The following is a 27,885-nucleotide window of genomic DNA, read 5'->3' on the forward strand; positions in this document are numbered from 1 at the left end:
TTAATTACTGGGAAAACAGCATCATACCAGGTACTATGGAGAAAATCACCCCTGTCCCAGGGAAACCAGGACGAGCTCCTACTAGGAAAAAGCTGCAGTGAAATGGGAACAATATAGATCACCCCAGGACTGAACTTCAGAGCACAAGGGAAAGCTTTTCAGAGGCAGAACCAGCTAGAAGCAGCTACTGAACAACTCTTGTTAGCTCGTTGTGAAAGAACTCTTCAGCTCAAGGCAACAAAAGCAGGTTTCACTGACCTTTGACCCATGGGATGGTTTGGTCTTCTTGGGATCGGAGAAGGCAGAGAGCGGTATTGTGGGCAACATGGGGTAATCGGGACTGGGCCTTGAAACAGTTTCTGCTCCCTCTGGCATTACCATCACCTGGTAGTGAAGAAGAGGATAAACAGGGCTGAGTGAAGCTGAGCAGACCATTAACACGTGATTATAGCCAGTCACCTGCCCAGTGAGCACACTGCTGCTCATCTTTTATACGCTTATTGTTTCTACCTTAGAGACTGCAGAGGTTGTCTGGACAGTTCCAGATGCTCAGTCTCAAGGCAACTCTTGAAATACCATGAATAAAAGACAGCATGCAGTATCAACACCTTTCCTAAAGGAAACCCCTATATTCTGAGCATAAAGGCAGAAACTGTGTATTCTGCAGCAAATGCTCTTACTTTGCAAACAGGGATCGAGGGAAACCTGGAAGGAAGGAGCAACACTTCCTTCATTAAAAAACAAACAGACACCAGCAGACTTTGGGCACTTCCCTTGACAGGACCGTAAGACCAAGTGCTGACCTGCACGAAACAGCATCCCTCCTTATCTCCTCTATGGGGAAGATCAGGACAGGTAGCTTGGAGTACTTACTACTCCTGAGATTTATTACTGAAACTTATATATACACATTTTATTCTTCAGGCTGGAAAGATGCTTTTCCAAAGAAAACTCGGCCAGCCACGGGGACCATCCTGAATAAAGTCCTTAAAGAAACCAGAATTATACATTGTTAAATATGGGGGTGTCTCAGGACAGCCATGACAATGTCTGTGTTTCAAAACTTCGTGTACTGCTTGGCTGGCTTGTACTCATTTGCCTCTTTCAGGATAATTTCTTTAGTCTATCACTGCATATTAATTTCCCAGAAGTAACAGTTTATCCAACGACTGTATGTTGGAACTCACATCCTTATTGTGCCTTCAAGAGTACAGCTTTTTTTTTTTTCCCTCCTTCCCACACCCATTTTTCCTCTAAGTTCCAGTATTTTCCATTAATTTTTTATTAGCTAAGTCACAAGCAGCCAAACCCAGCTTTAGAGGACATTCACTGACCAAGAAATGCTATCTATTAAGCTTCCCCGTGGCCAAGAGGAGTAAAAATACACTGGAAGCCTCTCTCTTCCTCGAGCTCTTCTGTCCAGATGCATCTCGTGACACTGGAAGGTCACAGATAACCCTGACTGCCCACCAGACAGCACGCAGCATCCACAGATCTGCATTTCCAGAGGGGGTCTCATTGCTTTGATGTTAACAGCCACATTTTAATTGAAAATAAAGCACCACTAATCACACGAGCAACGGCTTCGTTTTGCTCCTAGCGCTGCGCTCCCATCACCAGCAGTGAAAGCTGGCAGGGCCCTTTCAACAAAGGCAGAGAGCTGCAGCTTACTGGGCTGCACGCAAGGAGAAAGAAACCTCGGAACAAAACTAAATCCCCACACATCCGAGCAGCACCTCTTCAGCTCTCTGATCCCTCTGGCACTTACCCCTCCAGCCTTAATAAGTTTGCGTCTGAATTCCTTGGTGGGGTTGTTGAAAGTCAGTTTCTCACAACGCAGGTGGTTCACTGGTGGATTTCCCTCCAAGTTTAAAAACAGGTCGTATGTGAAACAAACCTTTTTCGGCTCCTCCTAAAAACAAGACAGACTTTGGGAAAAAGGAAGACGTTTGGCAAGCACCCTGAGTCAGAGGATGCAGACAGTCACTCCAGAGAATCCCAAATAAACCACCGAATAAGTGCTGCATTCATCGTTTTGCATCATGAGATCAGAGCACTTTCCAAGGCTGGAAAATAAACAGCTTGCACCTCCAGCTTGAGCTCACATACCTTCCACCAGAAGCTCGGGCACTGCTTCTGCTGCAAAAGAAACTCACAGAGAAGGACAGCGACTGCAACGTGCTGTTTGAAGGCATTAAGTCATTCTAGGAAAGCAACTTCACAACTTTTATCTGCTGCTCTGCTTTTAATCAAATGCAGCTCCTCCAGGAAGCAATTCAACTACAACTATCAGCATGAAAAAACCCATAACCCTTTATTTAGAACTTCTGAACTTGCAGGATCTCCGCGGCTACGGGGGAAAAGATGAAACACAATGGCAAAAGGATGACTCATGTGGTAAAACCCCACTCACTGTGCATACAGCAGGGGCTGAATGGGAGCTACCCAGGCCTTTTGAACTTTCCAAGAGCACTTCCACTCAAGCAATCCCGAGCTGTGTGCACGCTGGGGATCCTCTGTGGGGATCCTCTGTGCCTCGCTGGTTCTGCTCCACCTGCTGCAGGAGCACAAGCTGTGCGCTGGCCGCACACGAACTGAAATCCCTTCGCTCCCTCTCCCCCAGTGGCAAACACTTCGTGCTGTGTCTGCACTGCAGAACGTCGATATGCCATTTCCTGGCCTTACCCTGCATTCTGCATTTCAAGATGAAAACTCCACGGTGGCAAAATCGACTCTCCTGCTACAGTACATTCAGTATTTACATGAATGCATCCCATATGCCCCATTCAATGCGCAACATCAAGCAGCTGCACAGCAGTCTTTTCCACAATTCATATCCAGCAGCTCGATTTCCTGGTGTAGCTGCATTGTTGGATGGGAACAGATGCCGCAGGCTTCCAGCCCGAGCCATTAGATTTGCTGAAAATAGGTTGAAGCAACAAACAGCTTCAGACCACACTGATTCCTGCTGCTTGCTTACGGGATGCCAGCATCCCTAAATAAGCCACTGCTTGTACAAACTATTCTCCTAATAATGAAAAGTGCCGTTGCCACACCTGGTTTACATCAAAGTCAGCACTGTAAGCCCACCTGGGAGTTAAGGTCTCCCCAGACAGGGGAAGGCAGACATCTAAGCAGCCACACGCAATAAAAGAGTCTCAAATTAACAAATAAGAGCATGCTACCGACACGAGGGTCTGCAGAACATCTCCTGGGAAGGTCCTGAGGAGCCCAGTGCCACCTGAAAGCATTCAGTGCCTGCTACAACATAGGAATGGGAAGAAAACCCCCCTCGTCCTTTTCTTCTTTGCTACAAAACCTGTCCTCATTAACCAAATCATTAGCAAGCTCGGCGTGTGTGTGCCTATGCTGGAGTTAAAACAGCAGCTGTAAAGAGTCCCTCAAAGTCTAATAAACTTAAATGAAGGATGAACAGTAATCCAAATGTGGCCTAGGAATTGTTTCTAAAACGCTTTTCCTGCTTTACAACATGGAATCAATTGATCTCGGATGCATTAGCAGAAGCAGGCTTTGGTCAAAGGCCCTTATGGCACACAGAGCTCTGCTTTGTCATTTTGCCCCTTTGCTTTGAGAGCAGGAGGAAAAAAAGGGAAGATTCACTTCCCTTTTGTCTCAGGTATTTCATTTTTTTATTTTATTTTTTTTTTTTTCCATACAGGCTCTCACAGAACATCCCAAATATTTACCAGATCTCTGTGATGAGCTGTGATGTTTGGTTTGTTTTCCCCTTGATTTTTTTCTAAAATTCAGGCAGCTTTTAAACACTTCTTTCTGCAGCTCTCAGCTGATGACCCATCTGGGAACCAAATCCCAGACAAACACCACTGCCATTAAAATATCCTTTGTATCAGCCCAGGACATCAGAAGACCTCATCCAAGTGAATGGTTGAGCTTACAGCACTCCTAAAAGGAGGAGTACAAAAGTCTCAAAGCTAAAAGCTGCAAATAAACACCCTTTACTGCCTTCACTGGCTGCTAATGATTACAGCTCACAGCACTCCAAAGCTTAACCCATCCGGTCTTCCCTAAAAGGTTTTCCCTTCTAAACAACCATTAAGAGCAGGAGGTGGGGGGGGAAGAAAGAAAGAAGAAAGCTGATTGATCTGGACCTCCACATCCTCTAACAGAAAGCCACCTTTGGAATCTTTCCGAATAAGATGTTGGGATTCACACATTTTCCAGGCAGTTTTCACACAGCAGCACCACTTATCTACTCCTGACTGACTGAGTAGCACCCATAGAGCAGAGACAAGCTTTGCTCTGAGAGGATTCCACCTTCCCATATTTAAGCCTTGCTGCTGCTGAGCAAAACCAAAGAGAGAGGCTTTCTGTGGGCATTTTCCTTCCCTCTGAGAAAAACCGTAAGCCTTACATCCAGTCCACGTCTACCCTTAAAGCTCAGCTGGGAGAGGCACAGCAGACAGGTGTGCCATCGCATTAGGGCCCAGCCAGTGCCAAACTGCACGTGTGAGCACCGCCTGCCCCACCGCCGACCCCCAAACCTGAGCCTGCTAGGCTTTATTTTCACTACTTCCAGCTTCCTGCCTGCACTGACAGCTGCTGCAGTTCTGACCGGTGGAGTTGCTTTGTTTTTCTTTCGAGTTCTGAAGCAATGGGTTAAAGTTCTTCTGGCACTGTTCGTAAGAGCAGGAATTTTTCAGCCTTTTGTTAAAATTTCCTCCTGTTTTGCAGGCAGGGTGTGCCCTTTGCCACCGAACACAAATCGAAAGGATTTCGCTGCAGCGTGTGCATACAGTTCACAAATCACTTTTAGAAAGCCATAAAACAAAATTATCTACCGAAATCTAGCACACCAAGGAAGCAGCCTCATGGTTATTCAATAACCATAACATCCAGCAGCACTTCCCTTCTGCCACACATCCAGCCCAACTGGGGCCATTCAGCTGGACCTGGTTGGTAATGCCATATAAACGAGCCCTGTTTCCTCACCCCCCACCCAACCTCAGGACTGCCCTGCATCCTGCTGCAGACTTGCAGTGAATAGGGCAATATACACTTCTAAAGCAAGCAGCCTTATGTTACACCCTGCTCACACGGCGCCCCGATCTTTGCTGAGACTCTACAGGGTTTAGTAAAATAACTGAACAGCATTTTGCAGCAGCTTCTGTTCAAAGTCTTTTGCTTTCTTTGAATGTGAAGAAAACGGTCTCTGCTCAAATAGAAGCATTCCATCATCTCTCACAAACCCACAACACGATGCTGGCTGCTGCTCGACAAAGCTCCCTTGCCAGGCACTGCCTGCCACCTCTCCATCAGACACAGCCACGGCACAGGGCTTCCAGCCAGGGCAGAGGGAAGGACAGCTAGGGACAACGTGTATGGATTTAGGACAGAAACAAGCAAAAAAAGATTCACTGCTCAGCAGCACACGGAGCACTGCGGGTTTGGTTGTCAGATCATACAGAACAGACCTCAAAAATGTGAGCAACAAATGCTTGCACTTACAGCACAGACAACATCCAGTTTTACTCCCTGCACAACTTTCAGAACAGCAAGCAAACAGCGAGAGGCGAAACGCACCCTTCTCACACCTGCACAGACCCTGGAACCAGAAAGGCCCAGGAACACAGCCATCTGCTGGGTAAAACAAATGCCCTGCATCAATACAGACCTTCCTTAGGAGCACTTCTCCAGCTAACACAGCTCATCCTTAGCTCAGCTGCTCTTCGGTTTCACCCCTCCTGCCACACGTACCCACACACAGCGTCCTGAGTTCCAACTTGAAAGACAGGATCATTAGTGCATGCATTTATGTAACACTTCTATAACTACTGCAGAAAGGGGCAAAACGTATGTTTTTAGTTTGAACCTCACTGGAAGATTCAAACTGATGCCTTCTTCATATCCCTCCCTTTTCACTAACAGAAAAACCTACATCACGTGTACTGCGCTGTGTAAATACTGGAAGCCTTTTATCTCTTATAATGAAATTGGGAGGCACTGTCTTAACACAACACCATGTCCACGCTGCATTAGGACAGCCTGCCTTACATCAGAATAACATGAAGGTACAGAACTGACCTATTTCATTAGGATCAAAAATGTAACTGAAGCTGAAGTCATACCTGTAGTACTACAGCCTCCAGATTAAAGTGTGTGCCACTGCAAGACACGGATCTGGAGACAAAGATGCCAAGAAAGAAGAATCACTGCTGAAATGGGGCGGGGAAGATTATTAGAAAAACAGCCCACATTTGTTGTACCCAGTTTGTATTGATTCAAGCACCAGAAGCCACTTGCAGCAGCCCTCGTTACAGGAAGGAACACAAAGGACTTAAAAATAGAAATAACACACTAACAGTTTCAGTCCCAAAGTTCCCAGATGATCCAGTATCATTAGTCAACAGCGTTTCCAGAAGCTTTATTATTTAACCTGCTGAGCTCCTGACATTTATTGTTCAGGTTCAGCTGCGGGGCTTCAGCTGCCAGCAGCACCGAGTGGGACTGCAGAGCTCCCAGCATCGGCTCCTGGGCTCTCCAGAAGCCAACACGAGCCCTTCATGTTTATAGCAATATTCAAAATACGCATATTCTGTGATTCGGAGGACACGACTGAGAGAACTCCTCATGAAGAGCTGCATGACAGCGCAGGACAAGTGCACGCCAACAAGGCAAAGGCATAACTGTGTTTATGCAGGACAAGAGCTGGCTCTTGAGGATTTCTTAATGCTCTGTTGGCACTTCTCTGTCTGATGGGGAGGAATCAAAAGCCCCAGTGGGACCAAGAGCACCACTGAGCTCCAAAGAACTCCAGGCAGGCACAGAAAGGTCTCTGCCCGGAGGAGCTGGTGGGCAGCTTCATGCAGCCATGCCTAGAAAAATCCCTGATGAGATTCATTAAAAACACACTGAAGCCATTCTTCGTAAACCAGTTCCTTAGCAGTGAGCAGGCCCATTTTCATCAGCCAAAGCAAAGAGCACGCTGGCTCTGACAGCCACTATTTATCATCCCAGTAACAAATTAGAACGCAGAAAGGAAACTGCTAAGAAAGGAGGCTTCAACTGGGGAAAAAAGTTCCAGCCAACCATGGCAGAGATCAGCCTTCCAAGATTGCTTCACTCCCGCTTCAAATCCTTTTCCCTCTCACCTTTACAAAGCCAAAACATGCATCGATAAACAAATCCCAAAGCCTTTACAGCTCTTGTTTCAACGGAGAGGATACACTTCAATCAACAAAAAGTGCTAGAATGTAGGGAGCATATGGCCACAAAGAGCCACCCTGCTCATCCCAGGCAGCCAGCTCCAAAACTCCCCTTTTATCCCATCCCCAAATTAATCCATAATACCCCCGTGCAGAGACTGACTCAAGGATGAGACCCAAACGCTGCAAAGTGCTGCCATCAATTCAGAACAATATGTGCTCCCCACGTAACAGCTGATCCCCGCCAGTGTCAACAGGTTTACAGAGATCAGAGTGAACATATGGTCGTTCAGTATAAATACTTATTTGTTTGGTGCTTGAATGTCACATTCTTCAACGAAGGAGAAAATCAGACTGCGTTCTAAGCCTTCACCATTCGTCCTTCTCCTCTTACCCATGTGTTTTAACTTCTACTGCATCCCAGCCTTTGCAGTTCTGTCTTTCACCTCTTACATTTCCTTGAGCCCCGAGCACTGGAAATAACCACAGAACTCTTCATATTTGGGCAGTCTCAGCACTGAACACCCGACAAGCCTGAATCTCCTCAGTGGGCAGCTTCTGAATTTCCAGCACCCATACGGGCCAAACTTGGCCTCCAAATGGGCAGAAAATACAACATAAAGATGGAAAAATCACTGCTAAGCAATAAAAGCAAATTTAAAATGACTTCAGCATAGCTCACACGTCTCAAGCTCGCAGCTGAGCCTGGAAACAGGTCTCTGCTCAAATAAAGCACTGGAAGACTGCAGCTCCCACGTTCTTCCTCAAACACTGCTGACAGAACCCCTCCATCAGTCAATGAAACAACTTACAGTGAACAAGAACTTCTCCACAACACACGTACCTTTGCTGTGTTTTTGATGAGCATTTCACAACTAACAGTTTTTCTACTTATTTCTCGTGCTTTTGAAGACTGAACTGCCAAAAGCCAACCACCTTCTCCCAAATTAAATGCTACTTCCATTGTTTCCACCAAGGACAGATGCTGCTCTTACCCTTATGTATAAAAGCCATCACGTCCCTGATGCTACAAAGAACAACTATGAGGTGGTGTGTTAACAGGAGCAATGGGAAGTGATGATCCTGGTGGGTGCAAAACCAAGCTATGCTCAAATTAGCTGCCAGCCCTGTGTTCTGTGAGGAGCATATAAGGAATGGAGAGAAAGAAAGCATACAGAGGGAGACAATGCAAACAAGGGCAGCTACAAGGAGATACAGGAGAGGCAGAAATGAGATAGGAGGATCTGAGAAGTAAAGGAAGCCACAGGAGACAGGCATGAGAACAGACTGGGTGAAGAAAGGAAGAGAAAAAGGCAGAACAAAATATCTCACCCATAGCAATGGGTACAAGCAATTAGCACAGGGAAGCTCAGATGTTTTGGTCAGGAATGTAAAGGCAGATTTTGAACCTGAAGTGAGGCAAAGTCAAACACAGAGAGGCAAAGAGTTTCCTGATTGCCAACCAAAACCTCAGAGATGCCAACAGAAATCAAACTGCTTCTAAGCTTTCCAGGTGAGGGCGTTTTTTTTGGTGTTCTTTTTTGTTTGCTTTTTGGTTTTGTGCATTCAAGTCAGTTTTCAGTGCTTAGCAATAGAGCTGTTCTATCAACAGCTTTCATCCCCTATCCTTGCACTGCCCCATCCTTGAGGCCTACCCCACCCACCCAAAACCAAGCTGTAAGCAAAGAATTCTTGTCCCAGTTCCTCAGTCTCATTACTTGGCATATTGCTAAATCACACTGAAAGTAAGGCAAATCAATGTGGCAAGTGAAAGAAAAAAAAAAAAAAGAAAACCAGCCCTAAACTGCTGATGATTCAAAAATGATACCAGGAGAACAGTGTGCTCAGTTAGGGTAAGAAGGGAAAAACAGCCACGTTTGTGGGAGGTGCAGTGGAAAAGATGCTGAAGCTCAATAGAATTAGGTCATAATAAATGGTCCTCTGCACAGCCAACCTGGGCTCATGTGCTTAGTGCTGGAGGGGTGGGAGGACAGCACACATTACTGAGGTACCTTCAAGCTGTAACGTTTCACTTATCTAAGTTCCCTCCCAGGAATAATAAGCAGAACATTTCCCCCCCTCCCCCCCCTTTTTTTTTGAAGTAGTAATCAAAACCAGAAAGATTCTGTATCCCTGCTTAACAAAACAATTCAACTGAAACTGAGTTAATACAACTGCAAGTGTCCAAATCTCTGTTTTCATAACCTTCTTCAAGTCATGTCGCACGTGACCTCTGTGGTAAGACTTAAAGCAAGTAATAAATCCCAAATTTTAACACTCATTTGTTGGCAGTGCATCTTAAGATTTAAACCATTTTGTGTTTTCTTTTTTGGAAGAACACTGGATCAAAATGACAGCATTTTTAACACAGCTTTAAATACCTGTTCCACAAATGCAAGTCTTTGGCTCAAGGCCACGTAAATTTTATACCTATGCAGCTATTAAAATAAACCCTGCAAAAAATTAATTAATTTTGAAATATACTGCCAGCCAACACAGCAATTCCAAACGTTTAAGAGTCAGTGTTTTACACTGATTTACTTACACATTTGCAAAACATATTTTAAATGGGTTTAATGTTATCCATGGGAGAGAAGGCTGCCACAAGTGCCACAATATCTGTGCAGAATCTCCAGGGCCATCACGCTGTCCTGATATCACCTTTCTATACAATCCCATTTCTGCCAAAAGCTTTCTTTTGAAGTCTGGCAGGAGGTTCCAACTCCCAGTTAAATTCTATTTATTAGAGTAATAAAAAACACACACATAAAACAGTCACATAATTTAGAGTCTTTCTGTCAGGCAGTTTCAGTCTCTGGCACAGCTCAAAACAATTACAAGACCAGAAATCAGATTCTACCTTATTTCTGAAGTACACTTCAATGGGCATAATGAAGCCTGCGTAGCCAGACTCCTCCACTTTGTACGGGGGCTCCTTGCACACTGAAAAGAGAATACACAAACGTTAACTCGGAATACAATGCCTCTTCATCTGAGCCAAAAACAAGTTGTAAGATGAGAAACGCGGCTCTGACAACCGATGGCTTCGTTAAAACATCTTTGTGGAGGAAAAAACACCACCGCAATGAGACGCTGCCCACGGGCTCAGTGAAGAGCATGAAAATCTGTGATTAGCTCCCCCCATAGAAAGGAAATATAAAACACACTGTGCCAGAGACTCAGTAAGGCTCTCCCCCCTCCTCTTTGCCGTGATACAATTACATCCCTGTGCTGCTCCATCACAGCCACCGTCAAAAAAGTGCAGTGCTTCAAAAGGTGAACAGCACAGAAAGGAAAATTTACTTGGATGCCAACATTTATTCCTCAAGACAGGATAACGTGCAACCAGGGTTGCTGGTTCTTCCCTTTGGAGTGCTCTCCTGCAATGCTTCATCTTCATAATTACGTAACAGCCACACTTGGAGCTGCCTCATCCAAGCCCTGTAACAAACCTGAAGGGCACACAAACACTGCTGTGTAATTTCGTATGTGTGGAAACGGAGGGAGGTGAAGCAGTTTGCTGCTGCCTGCTGCAGGAATACAGATGGCAGAAGTTAATCACTTTAAGAAATTAATCTAGGTGCTTCCTGCTCCTCGTTCCACTACCTGTTGTGTTTTCATGTCACTAAATCCTCCCTATCGCCTACTGCTGTATTTGTGCTTAGTGAGAGGCAGCTTAAAGGCTTCTAGGATCACTTGGCCACAGCACAGCTATACATAGCAACTGCCAGCAGAAACATGAGACCGACACAGAAATTCTCCCTCTCAGGAACCGGATGCACTTGCACACAATTCATGCACTACAATACATGTAAATCAAGTCAATAAAGTAATTAGGAGAGTTTGGTGTGAGTCTTCTGACTTTCTCTAAAGAACTGCAAGTAGTATGATTAGGAAGCAGTACCTCAAACCTAAAAAGCACAGCAATTTTCTTGTAGCACAGATACGTTATTCCCAGCTTTAAGAACCATCATAAAGGTGCCAGTAAGCAGTACTGAAAATTCAACTGCAGGGAAAATAGAACCTATCTAAAAATACTCAACCTAGAACCACTTGAATTTCTGCATAGGAGCCCTACCACTCATGGAAAAAAAGCACAAAATCCAAACACAGCGTCAGCACGGAGTCAGGAATCTTAAGACCATTTGCCAAGCAGCCTTCGTTCCTTTTCCACCCTATCCTAAGAAATTAAACCTGACACAGCAGCAATCTGCCCCTAGCACAAGCCCACCCTCACCACCAGATTTTGCTTCAAGTAAGGGAGAGACACCAGAAGAAACCTCTCCAATCTACGTAAGCAAGCTTAAGAAAGCACTTAAACCCTAAGAGAAGAGAAAAACTCTCTGTAAAGGTAGATGACACAGCAACCCACTGAGCAAAGACAATGTGCCATCCCAGTACAGTTGTTTGTAATAATGTAATTACACTGGATGACAAGAACTGTAGCACAGCAGATTGTAATTTCTGTTCTACAAATTAGCTCCCAGCTCAGTATTGCACTGCCTTATCATACATCAGTTTTACTACGTCAGTTTGAAGGAGATATTATTAACATCCACACTAAATTCACATCCCTGGGAGCTGAACACCTCACGGTTGCTTTCTGTTGTGGACTCTCACAAATAAATGGTGCAGGGGGCAGCCCCAACACATCCTGCACGACCAGCAGTCTTCCAAAAAAAGTATCTGAGAGAATGTGCATTACAAAGTAATTTATAGCAGTACTGCTAAGCAGTCAGCACTCCTGGTAACACTACATAATAACAGCATGCAGTTACACAATCTCAAATAGATCTAAGGCCCTGCTGCTGCCAAGAAGGGCAATTCCTGCTCCTCCACCACGCATTCCAGCTGCCCCACGACAATAAGGTTCATGTTGCTGCACACTCAGAGCAAAGAAATGATCCAGCAGAAAACAGCACTGCAATTTTTGTAGTGTTATTCCATCGTGCAGCTTCCCAACCTTGCAGACTGCACCAGCGCTTACAGAAAATACATTACTGAATATCCTGAGCTGGAAAGGATCCACAGGTAAATCCAACCCCTGGCTCCACACAGGACCAACCCAAATCCATCCTCTATGACTGACGCAGTGCTGCACAAACACCACCCAGGCTCTGGCAGCTTGGGGCCATGCCCACTGCCCCTGGGCAGCCTGTTCCATCCCCACCATCCTCTGGTGCAGAACCTTTCCATAACCCCCACTCAAACCCCCTCCCACCCAACACAGCTCCATGCTGTTCCCTCATGCCCTGTTGCTGTCACAGAGATCAGTGCTTCCCCTCCCCTCTCTGCTCTGGGCTGAACAAACCCAGGGACCAGCACAGAAGTCTCCCTGCTGCAGCACATACACCAGTCCCCTATCTGAGGGCCTCTCACCCATCACACACTTCCAGCTTTTGTTGGCTGATATTAACAAACCAAACCCGCCTTTCCCATTTGGTAACACGGATCACCTTCTGCTGTCACATACTGCTGCCTGGGAGGAGAAAGCACCTCACCTCCAAACCTTCCATCATGAGAAAGGTCTCATTCTTTCTCCCTCACCTTCCTCAAATAAAGATGGTTAAGGTGAAGTTAAGACTCAAGTGCGAGGAAGACATGCTTTGTTCCTCTTCAAGAGGAGATTTTACAGCAATATGACAGTGCGGGACAGTCTAAACTGCACAGTGCTGTTTCACACAGAAGACCTGAAATCCCATCTTCAAAACACGACTCACCTCGCTTGGGTTTCGGGAAGCTCTCATGCAGCCTGAAGACCACCTTCTCCACGAAGTGCTGGATGTCACACTGCTCCGGGCCACGCACAAACACCATCCAGTCATGGGTGAACCCCTCAGTTGTGGGCTTCTTCCGCAGCTGGGCTCGGTGCCCCAGCTCCAATTTGACTTGAACCGTGCACTGTTTGAGGACAGAGGTCAGAACGTAAGCAAACCACACAACAATGCTGAGCCCCCAGACTGAAGATGCTGGATAACAACTGCACAACAGCCTCCACAGGGAGATTAGTCTCGTTCTGAGAACTGCAGTTATCAACCAGAAAAGGTTTTATAAAAATAGCTCCAAGCATCTCTTTGTACCTATTTTTTTCCTAATATTAGCATTGCAGAGAAAAGGGCTTTAGAGGAGGGGTGGGTTTATCTGCCTCACTTATCAACTACAGTGTCAGCAAAGTCCTCACTGCAGAACTGCGTTTATTTCTAGAAAGTCAGAGATAGAAATTGATGTTCACAGCACTAACAAAGCCGTAATGGGAAAAATCAGATCACAAATTGGTGCCTGATGGTATTTTCAAGACTCTGTAATTCATTGGAACACAGCTATGATCCTGGGTTCTTTTAAATAATTGTATTAACTGACTTTCAAAGTCAACATGTACCATGCCTGCACAATACCCAATGCTAAAATGACCTAATTCTGATGTGTAGTCCTGAATTCTAATCATAGAATAACAGAGGTGTATTCAGTATCACAAAGTAAAAAAATAAATAAAAATTAAAAATCTCCTTAAACGTCCTAAAAAACAGATTTAGACGTTGCAAAGATCCACATCTTCTTTCAGACCTCGTGGTCAGAAGAAAGCAATGAATTAAAAAGATATAATAGGGAAAAGCCAATGTGATTCAGACACAAGTTAAAGGAAGCACATCTTAGGGCACGATTGCTACAGATGGAATCACACCCACGGTACCTGACTACTTATTAGGCTAATTTTATGTGTATGTTATCCAAACCAAACCAGCAGCACAGACATCTCAAATCAACCACTACCATATTCAACAACTGGAAGTTTATGAAAAATAAGCGGGCTGCTTTTCAGTCCTTATGCCATTCTTCACCTAAGACTTGAAAATAAATGCACTGCCAGCTCTCAATGAGGAAAGGCAACCAAATTTGTCACTACAAGCAAACACAGACCCAACCTGAGGGCATGATGTCAAATGCTGAGCAGCAAAAAGGAAAAGCTTCCCGAGCTCCAGACAAACGCTCGGCAAAAGTATTACCCACGTTTTCCTATCGAGGAACTGCAGCAGAAAACACAACCATGATAAATGCTCAAAGACCATTTTGCGTGTCCAACCTAACCTGACATTTTATCAGAAAGTAATTTTCAGAGCATCGTTAATACTTTCTGAAAAAGCCTTTCAGTCACTTCATCTCAGTGTTTTCTGTTTCTTTGTACAAAGATCACACGGGAAGCCTACAGAGCACCGGGCATCAAAGCTCCATCTCCCAAATCACAGTTCAGTTCTAATTTCAACTATAAACCTTAACACAGTCTTTCAGGCAATTATCCTCACAGTAAAACAGCTTCGGCTGCCATCAATCCAAAGACTCAGAGGCAAACTCATGTAATTAATTGCTTCACCTGCTTTACTAACACATTCCTTCAGATTGCTGTCCTCTGCAAGCTCTCCTGGCAAGCCATTTTCCTCTTTTGTGCTTTAGGGCTTATCTACGCTGGCTCCATCTCACTCCCGCACTAAAAAGATGCTGCGTGGCTGTCTGCTCCCCTGTGTCACGTTAAGGAACGAGATGAAGGCAAGGTGCTTCACTCAAACCATGGTGATCTTTCCCCTCGTGGATGAGCACTATATGGAGAGGTGGCCTAAAGCCCTGACCCACTGGGGAAGGTGCCCACAGGCACACCCTATACCTGGGGCACGTCGCACTGTTCAGGCATCAAGCGATCTACTCTGTTTTGCAGCTTCACCTTATCGAATCTGTAATTCCCCTTTAAATTCTGTGACTGCTGCCAGTTCCTACCCCCCTCCAGCGCAGTGCAAATGGCTGTCACTCCACACTATTTGCCTTCCTAGCTGAAACGGATGAGAAATTTTAGCTGAGAAACAGATGGGACTATGTGGAAGAGAACAAAATTAAACATGAAAGAACTGCTTAGCAGAGAGTGAAAGTTGTACTCGCGATACTCCTCACATATCGGTCCAATTAACAACCCTTCTGAATTAAGCCAGAAGTTGAAACACATTTGAAAATAACACCTCCCATAACAAACACCCGAAGTCTCTCTGCTAAAAACAGCGCATATCTTTTCTTTTTTCTTTTCCCCCCCAAGCATGTCTCTCGACAAAGGGAAACCAGGATCCCATTAAACGATCTGTAATAATACAAAAGGAGTCTGCTTTTCCACTTAATAAACGCTCTGTAGCGCGCTCTGCTATTTGTTTGATGCGCTAATTGCCTGAAAGCCATGACCAGGCTCCATCCGGCCTCCTCGGGGTTATTATTCGCAGTATAGCGGGCCCTACCTCGGGCCGGGCCGACCTGCCTGCAGCCTCGCACACAAAAGGCCTTTGCAGGGCGCCCAGGTGAACTTCCAGCCCCCGCTCCTCCCGCTGAGGCCGTGCAGAGCTACTGGGGCGGCAGGAACCCCCCTCCCAAATGCCTTCACGGCATTGGGAAAGGGTGGGGGGAGCAGGGCCGGCACCACCCCCCCAATGAGCCCGGGCAGGAATGTGCGGGAAGCGCGGCTGCCACCCCCCGCCGAGGGCGAGGCTGCGGCGCGGCCGCCCAGGAAGGGGCGAGAGCTCGGCCCCCCCCACCCACAAAAGATGGAGGGGAAATGGGGGAGCTACCCCAGCCAGGGGAGGGGGGATCTCAGTCTCTCCTCATTAAAGGGGCCCCGCCCCCCTATTCTATTGGGGGAGGGGGGTCATGCGGGGTGGCAGCACTGAGAGCGGCGTGGGGTCCCGCTCCCCTCACCTGATTGTCCATGGCTGAGTGCAGCGCCGCGGGCCCCGCTCACTCGCTCGCTCGCTGCCGCCGCAGCGGTGGTTCTTCTGGACGGTCGACGGGGGGGGGGGGGTCCTCTTTTTCCGCCCCCACTTTCTCCCCCGCCTTACAAGCGAAGCCGCTCTCCGCTCCGTTTCCCCCCACCCCCCTCCCCGACTGCCGCCGCCTCGGCCGCCGCCGCCGCCTGCACGGTCGCGGCCCCTCACGGCCCCGCCGCCGCCGCTCGCCTCATTGTGTGTCACTCACAGGCAGCAGCCCCGCCACCCCCCGACGCCCGCCCCACGGAACCGGAAACCGACGCCACCAGAGAGGCACACGCTCTCCACCAACAGCAGCTCCGCTTCATGCCGGGAGGCGGGGCTTCCGCCTTAGCTCCGCCGGTATTCCCCGCCTCCGCATAACGGGCGGCTGTTCTGTCCAACGGAAGGCGGGCGGTACGCCGAGTGGGCGGGGGAAGGGGCGGAGCCTCCAGTGGGTCAAGCGGGGAGTGGTGGGCGGGACGAGAGGTGGGCGGGGCTTCACCGCCTCCCGTGCCCTCTTTCCTCCCCTCCCCCTCTTAGCAGTGGGCGCGGTGCTGCGCTGAAGCGCGCTCTGGTGTTGCGGCGTGGTCGGCCCCGTGCCCCGTTGAAGCCCCTCGCAGTCACCCAGTATCGCGTAGCTTGGCACCGAGACCAGGGTTTGGGGTTCATTACGCGCTGCCCCTTTCTCTCCCTCGGCCTATGCTTTCCCGCCGCCATCGGTGGCTGCGAATTTCACCCGTTTGTGAATTTCACACACAAATGAGCTGAGAACAAGGGAAACCACAGTTCCCAGTACAGCGGATGCCGCTGTTCGGAATGGTTGGGCAGGGCTAAGCCGTGGCTGGGAGGAAGCGGCACTGTGCTCCTTCAATCTCCCTCTTTTTTCCTCCATCTCCATTATTTTTCCCAGCGGCACCTTCACACTCCCATATTCTCCCTCAGTCTCCATCATTTTTTCCTCGCTGCTCTTCAGTTTCCCTCTTTGTCACCCTTCATACTCCCATACAACCTTTTATCTCCCATTTTCTCTTGATTTTCTTCCATCTCCATTTTTCCCCTCATGTGCCTTCATTTCCCTCTTTCCTGCTCATTTGCCTTGCTCCCTCTTGTTTTTCTCTCATTTCTTCTCAATTGCCACATCTCCCTCACCTTTCCCCCAATCTCCCTAATTTAACCCTGTCTCGTTTTCCTCCCTTTTATCTCAGTTTCCCTTTTTCTTGCCTTGCTGGCCCTCATTTCCCTTCATTTTCCTTTCGCAAACCTTCACTTATCCTCTTTATTTCCCCCTCTGTTTTCTTCCCCTTTCTCTCTCCTGTATACCCTCATTGTTCCCAATTTTCCCTCACCCTTCTCTTCTCTGGTTTTCCCTCATTTTCCCTCTTTATCCCCAAATTTCCCTTGATCTTCTGCATTCCCCCCTTTGCCTCCCCAGTATTCTCAATTTTTCTGCCTTCTCCCTCGTTTCCCCTTGTTCTTCCACTTCTTCCCTCAATACCCCAATTTTCCTTCAGTGTCCCTTATTTTCCACCCCTTCTCCCTCATTTTCATTCAGGTTTCTCTCAGTTTCCCCCAGCATCCCTTATTTTTCTCTCAGGCTCTCCTTCTCCTCATACACCATTGATTTTTCTCATTATCCCCCCATTTTCCCTCATTTTCTTTGGCTCCCTCTTAGTTTCTTTCATTTCACCTCAATATCCCTTATTTCCTCCCCTTTCTCTCACATTCCCCTTCTCAACTCATTTCCCCTCAGTGTCCCCCCTGCATTCCCCCCACCTTCCCTTTCTCCCTCATTTTCCCATCACACACCTGCACCTCTTTCTCCCTCAGTTTCTCCTTGGTTTCTTTCATCTTTTTTTGCCCTTGTTCTCCCCCATTTTCCCTCAATGCCCCTCATTTTCCTCCCTCATTTCCCCCCCACCTTCTCTTTCTTTCTCCATTTTCCCCTCACACGCCTTCTCCTTCTTCCTCTCATTTTCCCCACAGTTTCTCTATTTCTCCTGCATCTCCCATTTCCCTTTCCCTATTTTCCTTCAGCATCCCCCATTTTCCCCTCCCTTTCTCCCTCCTTTCCCCTCACACACCTTATCCTTCTCCTTTTCCCCCCATCTTTTCTCATTTCCACCTCGACATCCTCCCCATTTTCCTCTCACACTCCTCCTCTTTCTCCCCCATTTTCCTCTCAGTTTCTAATTTTCCCTCAGTATCTCCTGTTTTCCCTCAACATCTCTCTTTCTCCTTTATTTTCCCCTTGATTCTTATCCTTCTTTCTCTCCATTTTCCCTCAGTTTCCCCCATTCCTCTCATTTTCTCCTCAGCATCCTCCCCCATTCTCCTCTCGCACATCTTTCTCCACCATTTTCCCCTCAGTTTCTCTCATTTTCCCTCAGTGTTCCCCTCTCTCCCCCATTTTCCCCTCACACACCTTATCCTTCTCTTTCTCCCAATTTCCCCTTCAATTTCTCTTATTTTCTCTCAACGCCTCCCATTTTCCTTCCACATCCCTCTCCTTTCTCCCCCACTTCCCCGTTTCTCTCACTTTCCCTCAGCGCCTCCCTTTCCCCATTTTCCCCTCACACACCTTACTCTCTTTCCCCCATTTTCCCTCAGTTTCTCTATTTTCCCTCAGAATCCTCCATCTTCCCCTCAGTTTCTCTCATTTTCCCTGTCCCTCTCCTTTCTCCCCCGTTTTCCCCTCAGTTTATTTCCCCTCAGTCTCTTCCATTTTTCCCTCAGCGCCTCCTTTTCCCTCAGCCTCTCCCCTATCTCTCCCCCATTTTCCCCTCGCACACCTTCTCCTTCTTTCTCCCCCATTTTCCCTCAGCCTCTCCCCTCTTCCTCCCCCATTTCTCCTCACACACCACCTCTTTCCCTCAGCGCCCCTCTCTCCCACCTCCACCCCCCCTCAGCCTCCCTCCTTCCCCCGCTCTGTCCCTTTCCCCTCACACACCTTCATTCCCCCCTCCCGCCCTTCCCGGCGCGCACAGCACCGCGATGGAGACCGCGGGGCGGGTATTGGGGAGCGGTGCCCGCGCAGCGCCCGTCGGCGGCGAACAATATCCCGTGTTCCGTCTGCAGCGCGGGGCATTTGCAATGCAAATAATGCGAGGGATTCCTTCGGAGAACAGCGGTGATCAGCTGGGTGCGAGCCTGCGGCTCAGCGTCCCGGCCGCGGGCACCGCGAGCACCGCTGCTGACACCCAGCATAGCCTTTGCATGTGAAAAGTGGGTTTTGTTTACACCTCCAAACGACGAGTTATTTCCCTCGTCGTTCCGAGCTTTACATTAACCTCCGAATCGGTGACTGCTTCTGAGGAAGTTTTCCTCTTCGAAGCCAGGCAGGCGTTTGCTTGGTGCGGGTTCCTGGTTGGGATCGTTTGCCCGTCGTTGTGGGAGAGCGGAAAAATGCGTGTGAGCCCGCAGCGCGGTGCGTGCTGCTCACCCGTAGCCACAGGCGGGGATTAATGGGCTCCCAAACCGTTCCAAAGAGCCACTTCACCTCATCAGCTTTGATAGGAGATATTAGTAAAGCAAAATGCTTCATCGCTTCAGTTCACAGCGACAAAACAAAGAGCTCCGTTTGATTCTTGCTTTTAAGTGCCCGCTGCTAATTTTCTGTGTTCTGTCTGATGCAGGCCCAAAGGACATCTCCTCGGACAGTCTCTTTTCTTCCCCGTTCAGACTGGGCCTCTTTCTTGTGAATTCCCATTCATATCTTTAATTGTGGACGTTATTCCCGTGCTCATGACTCTGAGGGTTCAATCTTTTATTTTCCAACTCGTGGTGCCATTCATTCTCAGTCTTTGCTGGTTACAAGCCCCCAGGTCTAAACCTTTCCTGGAAATCACAGAATCGTTTGAGTTGGAAGGAAGGGACCCTTACAGCTCATCTAGTCCACCTCCCTGCAATGAACAGGGACTCCATCTTCCCACAGAGGAGAATTTGATCCCATGCTCCCTCTGTTAAATGGCCCTACTGTAGGAGATGTTGTTTAAGAGATGCAAACCCCTGCCAAATAGTTACAGCCTGTGAAACTTCACTAGAATTTGATTTTTATTTCAGTTACTACATTTTAATTGATATATTTGTGTGCCTTTATTTTTCCCAGCTTGTTGTTGCTGCGCATTTCCAGTGCAGGATGCAGACTGCCCTCCCACTCAAGCTCAGGACACTGCAATTCCCCATCTATGCTGACATCTCGACTCACTGCTCCAGCTTTCAAGGTGCTCTGGGATTTGAGCATGAATTTGGCCACTTCTGAGTTAGGTATGAGAAAACTCAGCTTCCATTCTGATAGGCTGTGCAATGCCTGGCCGCAAAACCGAACGACACTGAAGGAATTGGGCAGTTACAAAGCAGCCAGAGGTAGAAGATTTGCCAGGCTCTGTAGGAGGGCGTTGGGATTTTAGATGTCTGGTAGTGCTGGGGAAGGTGTAGCCAGCAGCCACGCAGGCTTCCTCCAAACTTCTCATTTTGCAGGGACATCTCAAGCTAACGAGCTGTCAGCTGAGTGCCTTCGCACCCAAGGCAGCCGTGGGCTGAGCTCCTGTTTCTTTATATCTATTCCAGCAACTTCTGGGCTTTGCAATAAGTGTCTGCAAATCCAATTAGCTACTTTCTTTGTGGCACTGTAGTCTGGCAGAGATCTGCTGTGTTGCTGCCATCTACAGTAGGGCCAGTGCCAATGGATAAGAAACAGATCTGATTTGCATATTCAAATATGCAAATGGACAATGACAGCTCTCCCTAATTTCTGTTTGGGCTTTCTATTGCAAAAGCGTTGCTTCTGAGATCCTAGTCTTGTGCTCAGAGGTGTGTGTTTCATCCTGCTTGGCCCTCGCTGTGCCAAGGGGTGGTTCTGTCCCATGAGAGCTGGGGATGCTGGAAAAAGAAGTGGAAAAAATACTTTGTATTGCACCTGTCCCACCCTTGGCCAGGTAAACACAGGAGACACCCAGACTGCTGACTGGCCAGGATCCAAGCAACATCTCTCATTCTGCAATGAGAGTAGTTTCCTGTGGGCTTAGCACCACTCTTTGTGTTGGCTGGCTCACACCTCTGCCATAGAGCCCTATGATCGATTGATATGTACGTGTATATTATGTTTGTGTTACTGCAAACACAGCAGCCAACCACTTCTGTAACAGTCTTGCCCTTCCTATTCTTGGAGAAACAAGCTTGCTTCTCTGTTTATTGCCATTCACCATTATTTTCTCATTGCTATTTTAGTTACATCTTCCCTTTTTCTACTCTGAACCCAAGACCGCAAGTTCTGCGGTCAATCTGTACTTTGAGTGGCTTGGAGAGCTGCCAGCTAACAAAGAAGGCCGTCCCCAGCACCTAGAGTCAAACAGCTTAGAAAAATGGTTCTATGTAATGGTTCTTGTAATGGTTCTATGGACTTGAAGACACTGAGCTTGCATTTGAGCAGAGTTTCTCTGAGAAAACTCACACTTCGATTCGTATCCGCATGCAGTATTACTGAGTGGAAAGACCCTTAAGTTCTCCTCTGGACCTCTGTAAGTAACTTACCAGCTGCACAGTGATCACAGTGGTCCTTGTCTAATTTCATGTAGCAATGTTTGATGAGCCAAATGCTCTGTGGAGTTTCTGAGATGTATATAACTACAATCAAACTGATGATATTTGAGGTAGTAAGGGCTGGCATTTATTGTGGGTTCACCAACAGTAGTGCTATTTCCTTACTTACAGCCTCAGAAAAAGTCCTGAATCTGAAGTCAGGAGAGGATTTGGTATTCAGGACATGCATTGAACACCAGGATAGTGCAGCAAGAGTCCAGATTGTTAATGGCCAAAACCTCTGATTGCCAGAAAGATGTTCCTTTCCACAACTAGCTGCATCTGGGGAAAAAATTACAGGCAGCTTGGAAATTCTTTAGTTCCCTTATTAATGAAGGACTTAGCAGAAAGAAAAAAAGCCACCAAAACCACTGTAATACAATTGAGCTTAACTAAGTTCTTTTGTGCCTGAGGAAAATCTAAATTATAGCTTACTACAGGTTCTGAAAAATGCAGAAGTCTTTTAATGGGCAATAACCCTCTGAAACAGAAGGAAGAGGGAAAATTTTCTCAGTAAGCAGGAACACAATGAGAATTTATTTGATGCTTTCTGTGTCGCTAGTGCTGGTGAAAGGAGCCAGATGAATAGTCACAATACGTCATGTCCTCTGCAGATGCAACATGGGCAGCACAAGCATCCTCAAACCGCCCTGCCAACGTGCTTCAATTCCGAATGAGGAGAACCAGCTTTCTGGGTGAGAAAGGAGTCTGTCTCTATTCAGTCCCTGACCCTTCTGCTCAAGGCTGTTAATGAAGGGGCCTCATTAGCACCAAAGGTGAGGTTGGCATTATAGTGTAGCTACTGGCCCGCTGCAGGCTGATCTGACAGCTATCAATTCGTTCTGTCAGATGACGATACCTTTCGTTAGCACTCTGCAGACAGAGGTCAGGGTTGGCCAAATGATGTAAGAGGCTGTGTCATGCCAATCTCACCAGCTGGCTGACCTGCCATGAAGAGCATGAATTCGTCCAGCACTGAATACGAGCTGCTGGCAGAAGCTCAGGCTGGAGAATATGAGTCTAAGCACCTTAAGGAGAAAATGTGGTTCAACAGAAGGGAGGGAGATTCAGTGCTGATTTGTGTCTGCTTTGCCTGTGCCTTGTTTTGGTTGATGCCAAAGTCATTGAGGGATGCTCATCTGTGTGCTCAGAGAGAGGCCACCTTCTGGCAGGGAACTGTGACCCTGGACAGGATAACCTTTAGAGCACTAAATAATACAAGATGAGGGGGGAAATAGCTTGAAAAAAAGGACATGGCAGGATGAGATCAGCAGCAGAATCTGACCGGCATCAAAAAGCCTGTTCTGAATCATTTCCTGGATTGAAAAGAGTGTCCAAAAAAGGAGCAGGAGTTATTATTTCAGATAAATATACTGTCTGAAATACAGCCTCTCCATAGCCAAGGCATTCCCAGTGTCTCGAGTTTCCCAGGCCTAACATGCAACAATCCTGTGGCCACACACTCATGCATGCCTTGTTTCTGAGCATCCCGAGCTCACAGTGTGCTGCCTTTTCCTCTTGAGGACTGGTGTTTCTGCTGTTTCCAGCCCTAATCACCCAGCCTGCTGGTTTACAGAGCAACTGGTCCTTTCCAACAAAAGCAGGTACCCAGCCTATAGTTTGATCCCTACCGTAATAAGAGCAGGTTGTGAGACATCCCAGAGCAGCATTTCAGAACCTGTGACGCTGAAATTAATGTGAATTTCTGGTTTTTGTGGCTCCTCAGTCAGCTGCTATAGTGAGAGTTGCCACCACAACCAGGCTGTTTTGCTGGGTTTACATGAAACCAGCTTCTCTGTGGCTTCCACCTGTCTACACAGCAAACGGAGGTGGGGTTGCCACATATGTTAGTCTATGCAAACCAGCTCTAATCTAGCTAGCTCAGGTATGATAGCAGGTGAGATAATCCCCCCACACTGCATTGCAGGCTATGCAAACATGCCTGTGACTCAGGGAATTTGGCTGGCAGTACCATGCTGAAATTTCTATCACTGAAACTTAATCATTATCGCTGATATCACTACCTGTGAGACAATAGTGCACCTGATTGCTGCAAAGTCATATCTTGGCACTCCTGTAATGCCTTGGAGATTGACTTTGTTCCACTGTGGCCCAGCCAGCAGAGTTTCAAGGGAGTCAGGATGGGATCTAAAACAACACACAGATGCAACAAATACTGTTTCAGCCAATGCAGTGTGAACTGAAGACTCTCTGCAGTTAGACAGTGGAGGCAGAGCTGTTAGAAATTCTGTCCCTTTGTTACTCAGGCATCAGAGCTGGGCATTGTAATACGTGCCCATGAGTTTATTCATTACATGCATTTTATATGCCATCAATATTTTGGATTAATGAAGAATACAATCAATTTGACACATTTCATGCAATTTGCAATGCATTATGTAAACATTGCAGATGCAGGCTGTTTTCTCCCATTGCCTGCGGATTTTTGTATGCTATGAAATCTATTTTAAATATATGCGTGAAATGTGTCACGAAACATCTGACATATGTGGAAAACATATTACTGCACCGTATGGGCAGTGCTAGAAGGTCACTGATGAACAGCTTGAAAACAGCAATCATTTGCATACAGATATATAGCTGTTTATATTATGATCCCATCATAGGGGAATGGGGTCCCAGGTCTGCGTGGGTCACTGGCAATGGCAGCGTTTTTGGACTTGTGGTGCATAATGTGATGGAAACAAATAGAAGTAGCTAGGATGCTTGCTGCCTGGACATTTTCATCGGTTCCTCATAAGAGAGCAGTTGATGAAGTCTTGTGGAAGGTAGGGGAGAGCAGAGTCATGTTTTTAGTGACACTTCATCAGGTTTGATCATTAAAAGTTACCCCTGTTGAAGGCAGTTCTCTGTGCCGAGTGTCACAGAGCAGATCCTGTTCTCTCTTTCAAGTACCCACTCCAGGTTGGACTGAATAGAGTCAGTGTGCATTAGGGATGGTACAGACGGGGTCAAGCCCTGCCTTTAATCTCTGTGTATGTCTTTCTGTCAAGATGATTCATGTTTTTCAGTGTTGCACCACTAAATCTTTAAGTCAGATAGGATGAATGGCGACGAAGAACAAATTTGACTTGTTGCCGTTTTTGCTCCATTTCACAGATTTGGTTTTAATTTCACTTGGCAGTGCTCTGGTGGATGTTACTGCTTGGCAATAAACAATAAAATCCCACATATATCAGTTTTTGTGTTTTCAGGTTGCAGTTCTTCATCGATTAATTTTTAGAACGGTCCCAGAAAGCACTTAGAGAAATATTGCAGTTTGCACTTTATTGGCATTACACGGCTCTATTTCTGGCTGCTGCTCAACAAAATGAATCCTTAAGTGTAAGCGAGTGCCATTGATAGCAATGGAAATATTCATATGCTTAAAATTAAACATATGCTTATGCATTTCAGTGAACTGAGACACCTGGTCTCTCGTGGAATGTCTGTCTAAATCGATGCAGCTCATGAATTGGGACCCAAGCACTGAATGCTCATAGAAAGTGAATGGGAAAACATGAAGGACAGAACTAAGTGAGACCACGAGCTTCAGTGTGAAGGCAGGGAAAAGCGAATCCTTTCATCTCAGGTATTTTTATAGCAGTCATTACTACAGAATTGAAGTTATGTGAACCACTTTATCAGAGAAATGTGAACTGCTTGTGTTTCTTCTGAAAACAGCAGTGAAAATGTGTTGCTAAGTGGAAGCAAAGCACGAGGCTTTATAGAAACAGCTGAAAACATTATTTGATCTTTTAAAATCATTTTTGCCAACTGGTTGATTTGGCCATGTAACAGCCGTGCTTCACGTTATTGAAGTACAGCTTTTAGCCACAACTCCCCTATGTTCACTGGTCAAATCTGGCCCTGATAATGTGTGCAGCCACCGTGTGAAATAACATAGAGAGACACAGGCAGGGCACCTCAGGACTGTGACTGCTGCAAGACTGTATTCACTGAACCAGGACTTTCAGCTAAGCAGGATCTGATCCCTTTTATCTGTCCAGAACAACCTTTAATATGTGGAGATCCTGGCATTTGATTATGACAACAGTTAATGTTGTCTTGTATAAAAAGTGGATAGCAAGGATGTAAGTAAAACAGGGAAAGAAAAGAAATAACTTTTTTGCTAGCAGTTCTGATGGGGATGTAGCAGAGCTGCCAACCTCCGAGCTGGAAATCCTGACTCAAACCTCAGAAGCAGTGCTTAGAGTTGTAAGGACAAGAATTTAGAGGTAATATTTCCTGGAGCCTCTCTCTTTCCTTCCCGAGTTTCTCAGCTCTTTGCATTCATGCTTTCCAACTTTTGACTGCTGACTTTGAAGACTGAAACTGAGAAAAGTTTAACCTGAATTAGCATTGTTTTAACACAGCTCCAGAACAGGGTTTTTAAATCACAAAGACGACCAGGCATCACTAAAATCCCAGCCCCTATTACATACTTTCTGTGTATCAAAACCACCATCTTCCTTTCCCTTTGAGACAGATACAAATAAAAGTCTTTTGCAAACAGCTCCAGTGAAGCAGTTTCTTCCCCTGGCATTGTTAAGAGGTTATCATTAATTACTTTTGCATTACTTATGCAGGTCCATGAATGTGCACTGTCCTTTATGGATAAATCCCTCTGCCCTGAAAAGTTTCCAGCTTGCTGGCCACATCCTGCAGTGTAAATCTATAACAGCAGGAGGCAATTTGGTGCAGCAAAACAGGTAAAAGTTAATTGTTTATCCTGCAGGACTGGTGCCTTATCAACATTACTAGTTCATTTGTGTTGCAATTGCACCAAATAGACTCGGCTGATGCTGTTGTTTCACAACGTCTCTTAATCTGGCATCAGTTGAAAGCAGCAGCCTCTCTGTTCTCTTCCTCATTCCTGCTCCCTCTCTTGCTTCTTTTCTTGTGGTTTAGGCAGCCACATGGCAAACCAAATCAGTAAAATTATCCGGGTTAAGGCTCATCTGGCAAAAATAAGGGAAGGAAGGGTTTAATTTTGACCATTCCTAACTCAGATCCTGAGTGTGTGGGCTTGTAGCTCTTCCTGCCCTGCCAAATTCCAGCATTACTCTGCTGAGTGCCTCGGCTGCATGCACCCAGCATGGCACACACATGGCAAAGGTCTCTTTGCAGGGGAACTGCAGAGCTTCCCAGGGTTCTGGGGGCAGAGGAAGGACCGCTGTTACCTTTGCACCCCTGCATTGTGCTGCTTGTTCCTCCTGGTCCCTGTCTTGCTCGCAGCAGAAACGCAGCAACTCGTTTTGATGAGGTGCTCGGCGCTGGCTGCACCCTGCCTGCGGGACACGTGGCTCCCTGGTGGGAGGGATGGGGTGTCCTCAGCAGCCTGGGGACCTTTTGGAGGTGCTTTGGGGAACCCCGCACAGCTTTGGGGTGCAGCACCGCAGTCACACCTCAGTATCAGGGCTGCTTGGCTCTCAGACTGCAGCCCCGCTCGGCTCAGGGGGCCCTGCCTCAGGCACTGCACTCCTTTTAAAGCTGCTTTGTGGGTTTCTTTTCTTTTCTCTCTCTTTCCCCCCTTCCTCTCCCCCCCCCCCTCAGGTTCCCAGGGCTGGGGATTCAGCTTCTGGCTTCATCCAGAAATCCCTGAGGGTTTCAGATCCCCACGAGGCCTCTCAATGTCTTGATCTGCTTGAATAGGCATTTTTAACGCGGCCCCGGCTGTCATCAGGGCCTGTTACAGTCACTCAACTGCAGCAACATTGTTCTCCAGGCGCCTGGGACACCTCCCTTATTACCATAGAGCACGGGGGATTTTGCTGTGGGATTTCTCCTCATCATCTCTCAGACCCGCGGCGGTCCATTCGCCCTCTTCCATATCACAGCCTCCGTCCCTGCGTGGCTCCTAGCATCCCCATCCCAAAAGGCTGCTGGCTCGCGTCCATCTCCCTCGGTCCCCTCGGAGGTGACGGTGACCCCCTTTTCCTGTGCCAGGCTCCCTGGCAACGCGGCCTTTCTTTGCCAGCGGCCTCCTCCACCCCCTGACGGGGAGCGGGGCTGTGAAAGCCCCTCTGCACTTTTGAACTTGCTGCCGTCGCGCTCAGTGGCTGCGCGGGGCAGCGGCGGGCGAGGGGCCGGGCCCAGCAGGGACCCGGTGCAATTGCCCAGAAGTTATTAATAGGCTGCAGAAGAAAGTGATGGGCTGGGGATAGGGGTGAGGGAGAGGGGGAGAGAAATGAGGAGGGGGAGCGAAACGAGGTGACGGGGAGAGGCAGGAGTGATGGCATGCAGAGAGACAAAGAGGAGGATGGAAGAGACGGGTGAAGAGAGACAAAAGCCACTGGTGTCCCCATCTTGTGCCGTGCATGGTGGCTGTGCTGGCACAGAGTTGGCCT

The 27,885-nt window shown here is 47.3% G+C and overlaps 1 protein-coding gene across 1 annotated transcript in view; it reads right to left on the bottom strand.

Annotated features, from left to right (window-relative positions):
- MLLT1 (MLLT1 super elongation complex subunit) overlaps positions 1-16,091 on the bottom strand; it is a 29,736-nt gene extending 13,645 nt beyond the window's left edge. The window contains exons 1-5 of the mRNA XM_052702707.1: positions 15,909-16,091; positions 12,905-13,085; positions 10,045-10,127; positions 1,769-1,912; positions 259-384 (exon numbers count right to left, since the gene is read on the bottom strand). Of these exons, the coding sequence (XP_052558667.1) occupies positions 259-384; positions 1,769-1,912; positions 10,045-10,127; positions 12,905-13,085; positions 15,909-15,920 (546 nt within the window). The 5' untranslated portion in view covers positions 15,921-16,091. The remainder of the gene's footprint in view (positions 1-258; positions 385-1,768; positions 1,913-10,044; positions 10,128-12,904; positions 13,086-15,908) is intronic.
- Positions 16,092-27,885: the final 11,794 nt, after the last annotated feature.

The sequence above is a fragment of the Tympanuchus pallidicinctus genome, unplaced genomic scaffold, assembly GCF_026119805.1.
Source record: "Tympanuchus pallidicinctus isolate F22 unplaced genomic scaffold, pur_lepc_1.0 scaffold46, whole genome shotgun sequence".
Taxonomy (NCBI): Eukaryota; Metazoa; Chordata; class Aves; order Galliformes; family Phasianidae; genus Tympanuchus; species Tympanuchus pallidicinctus.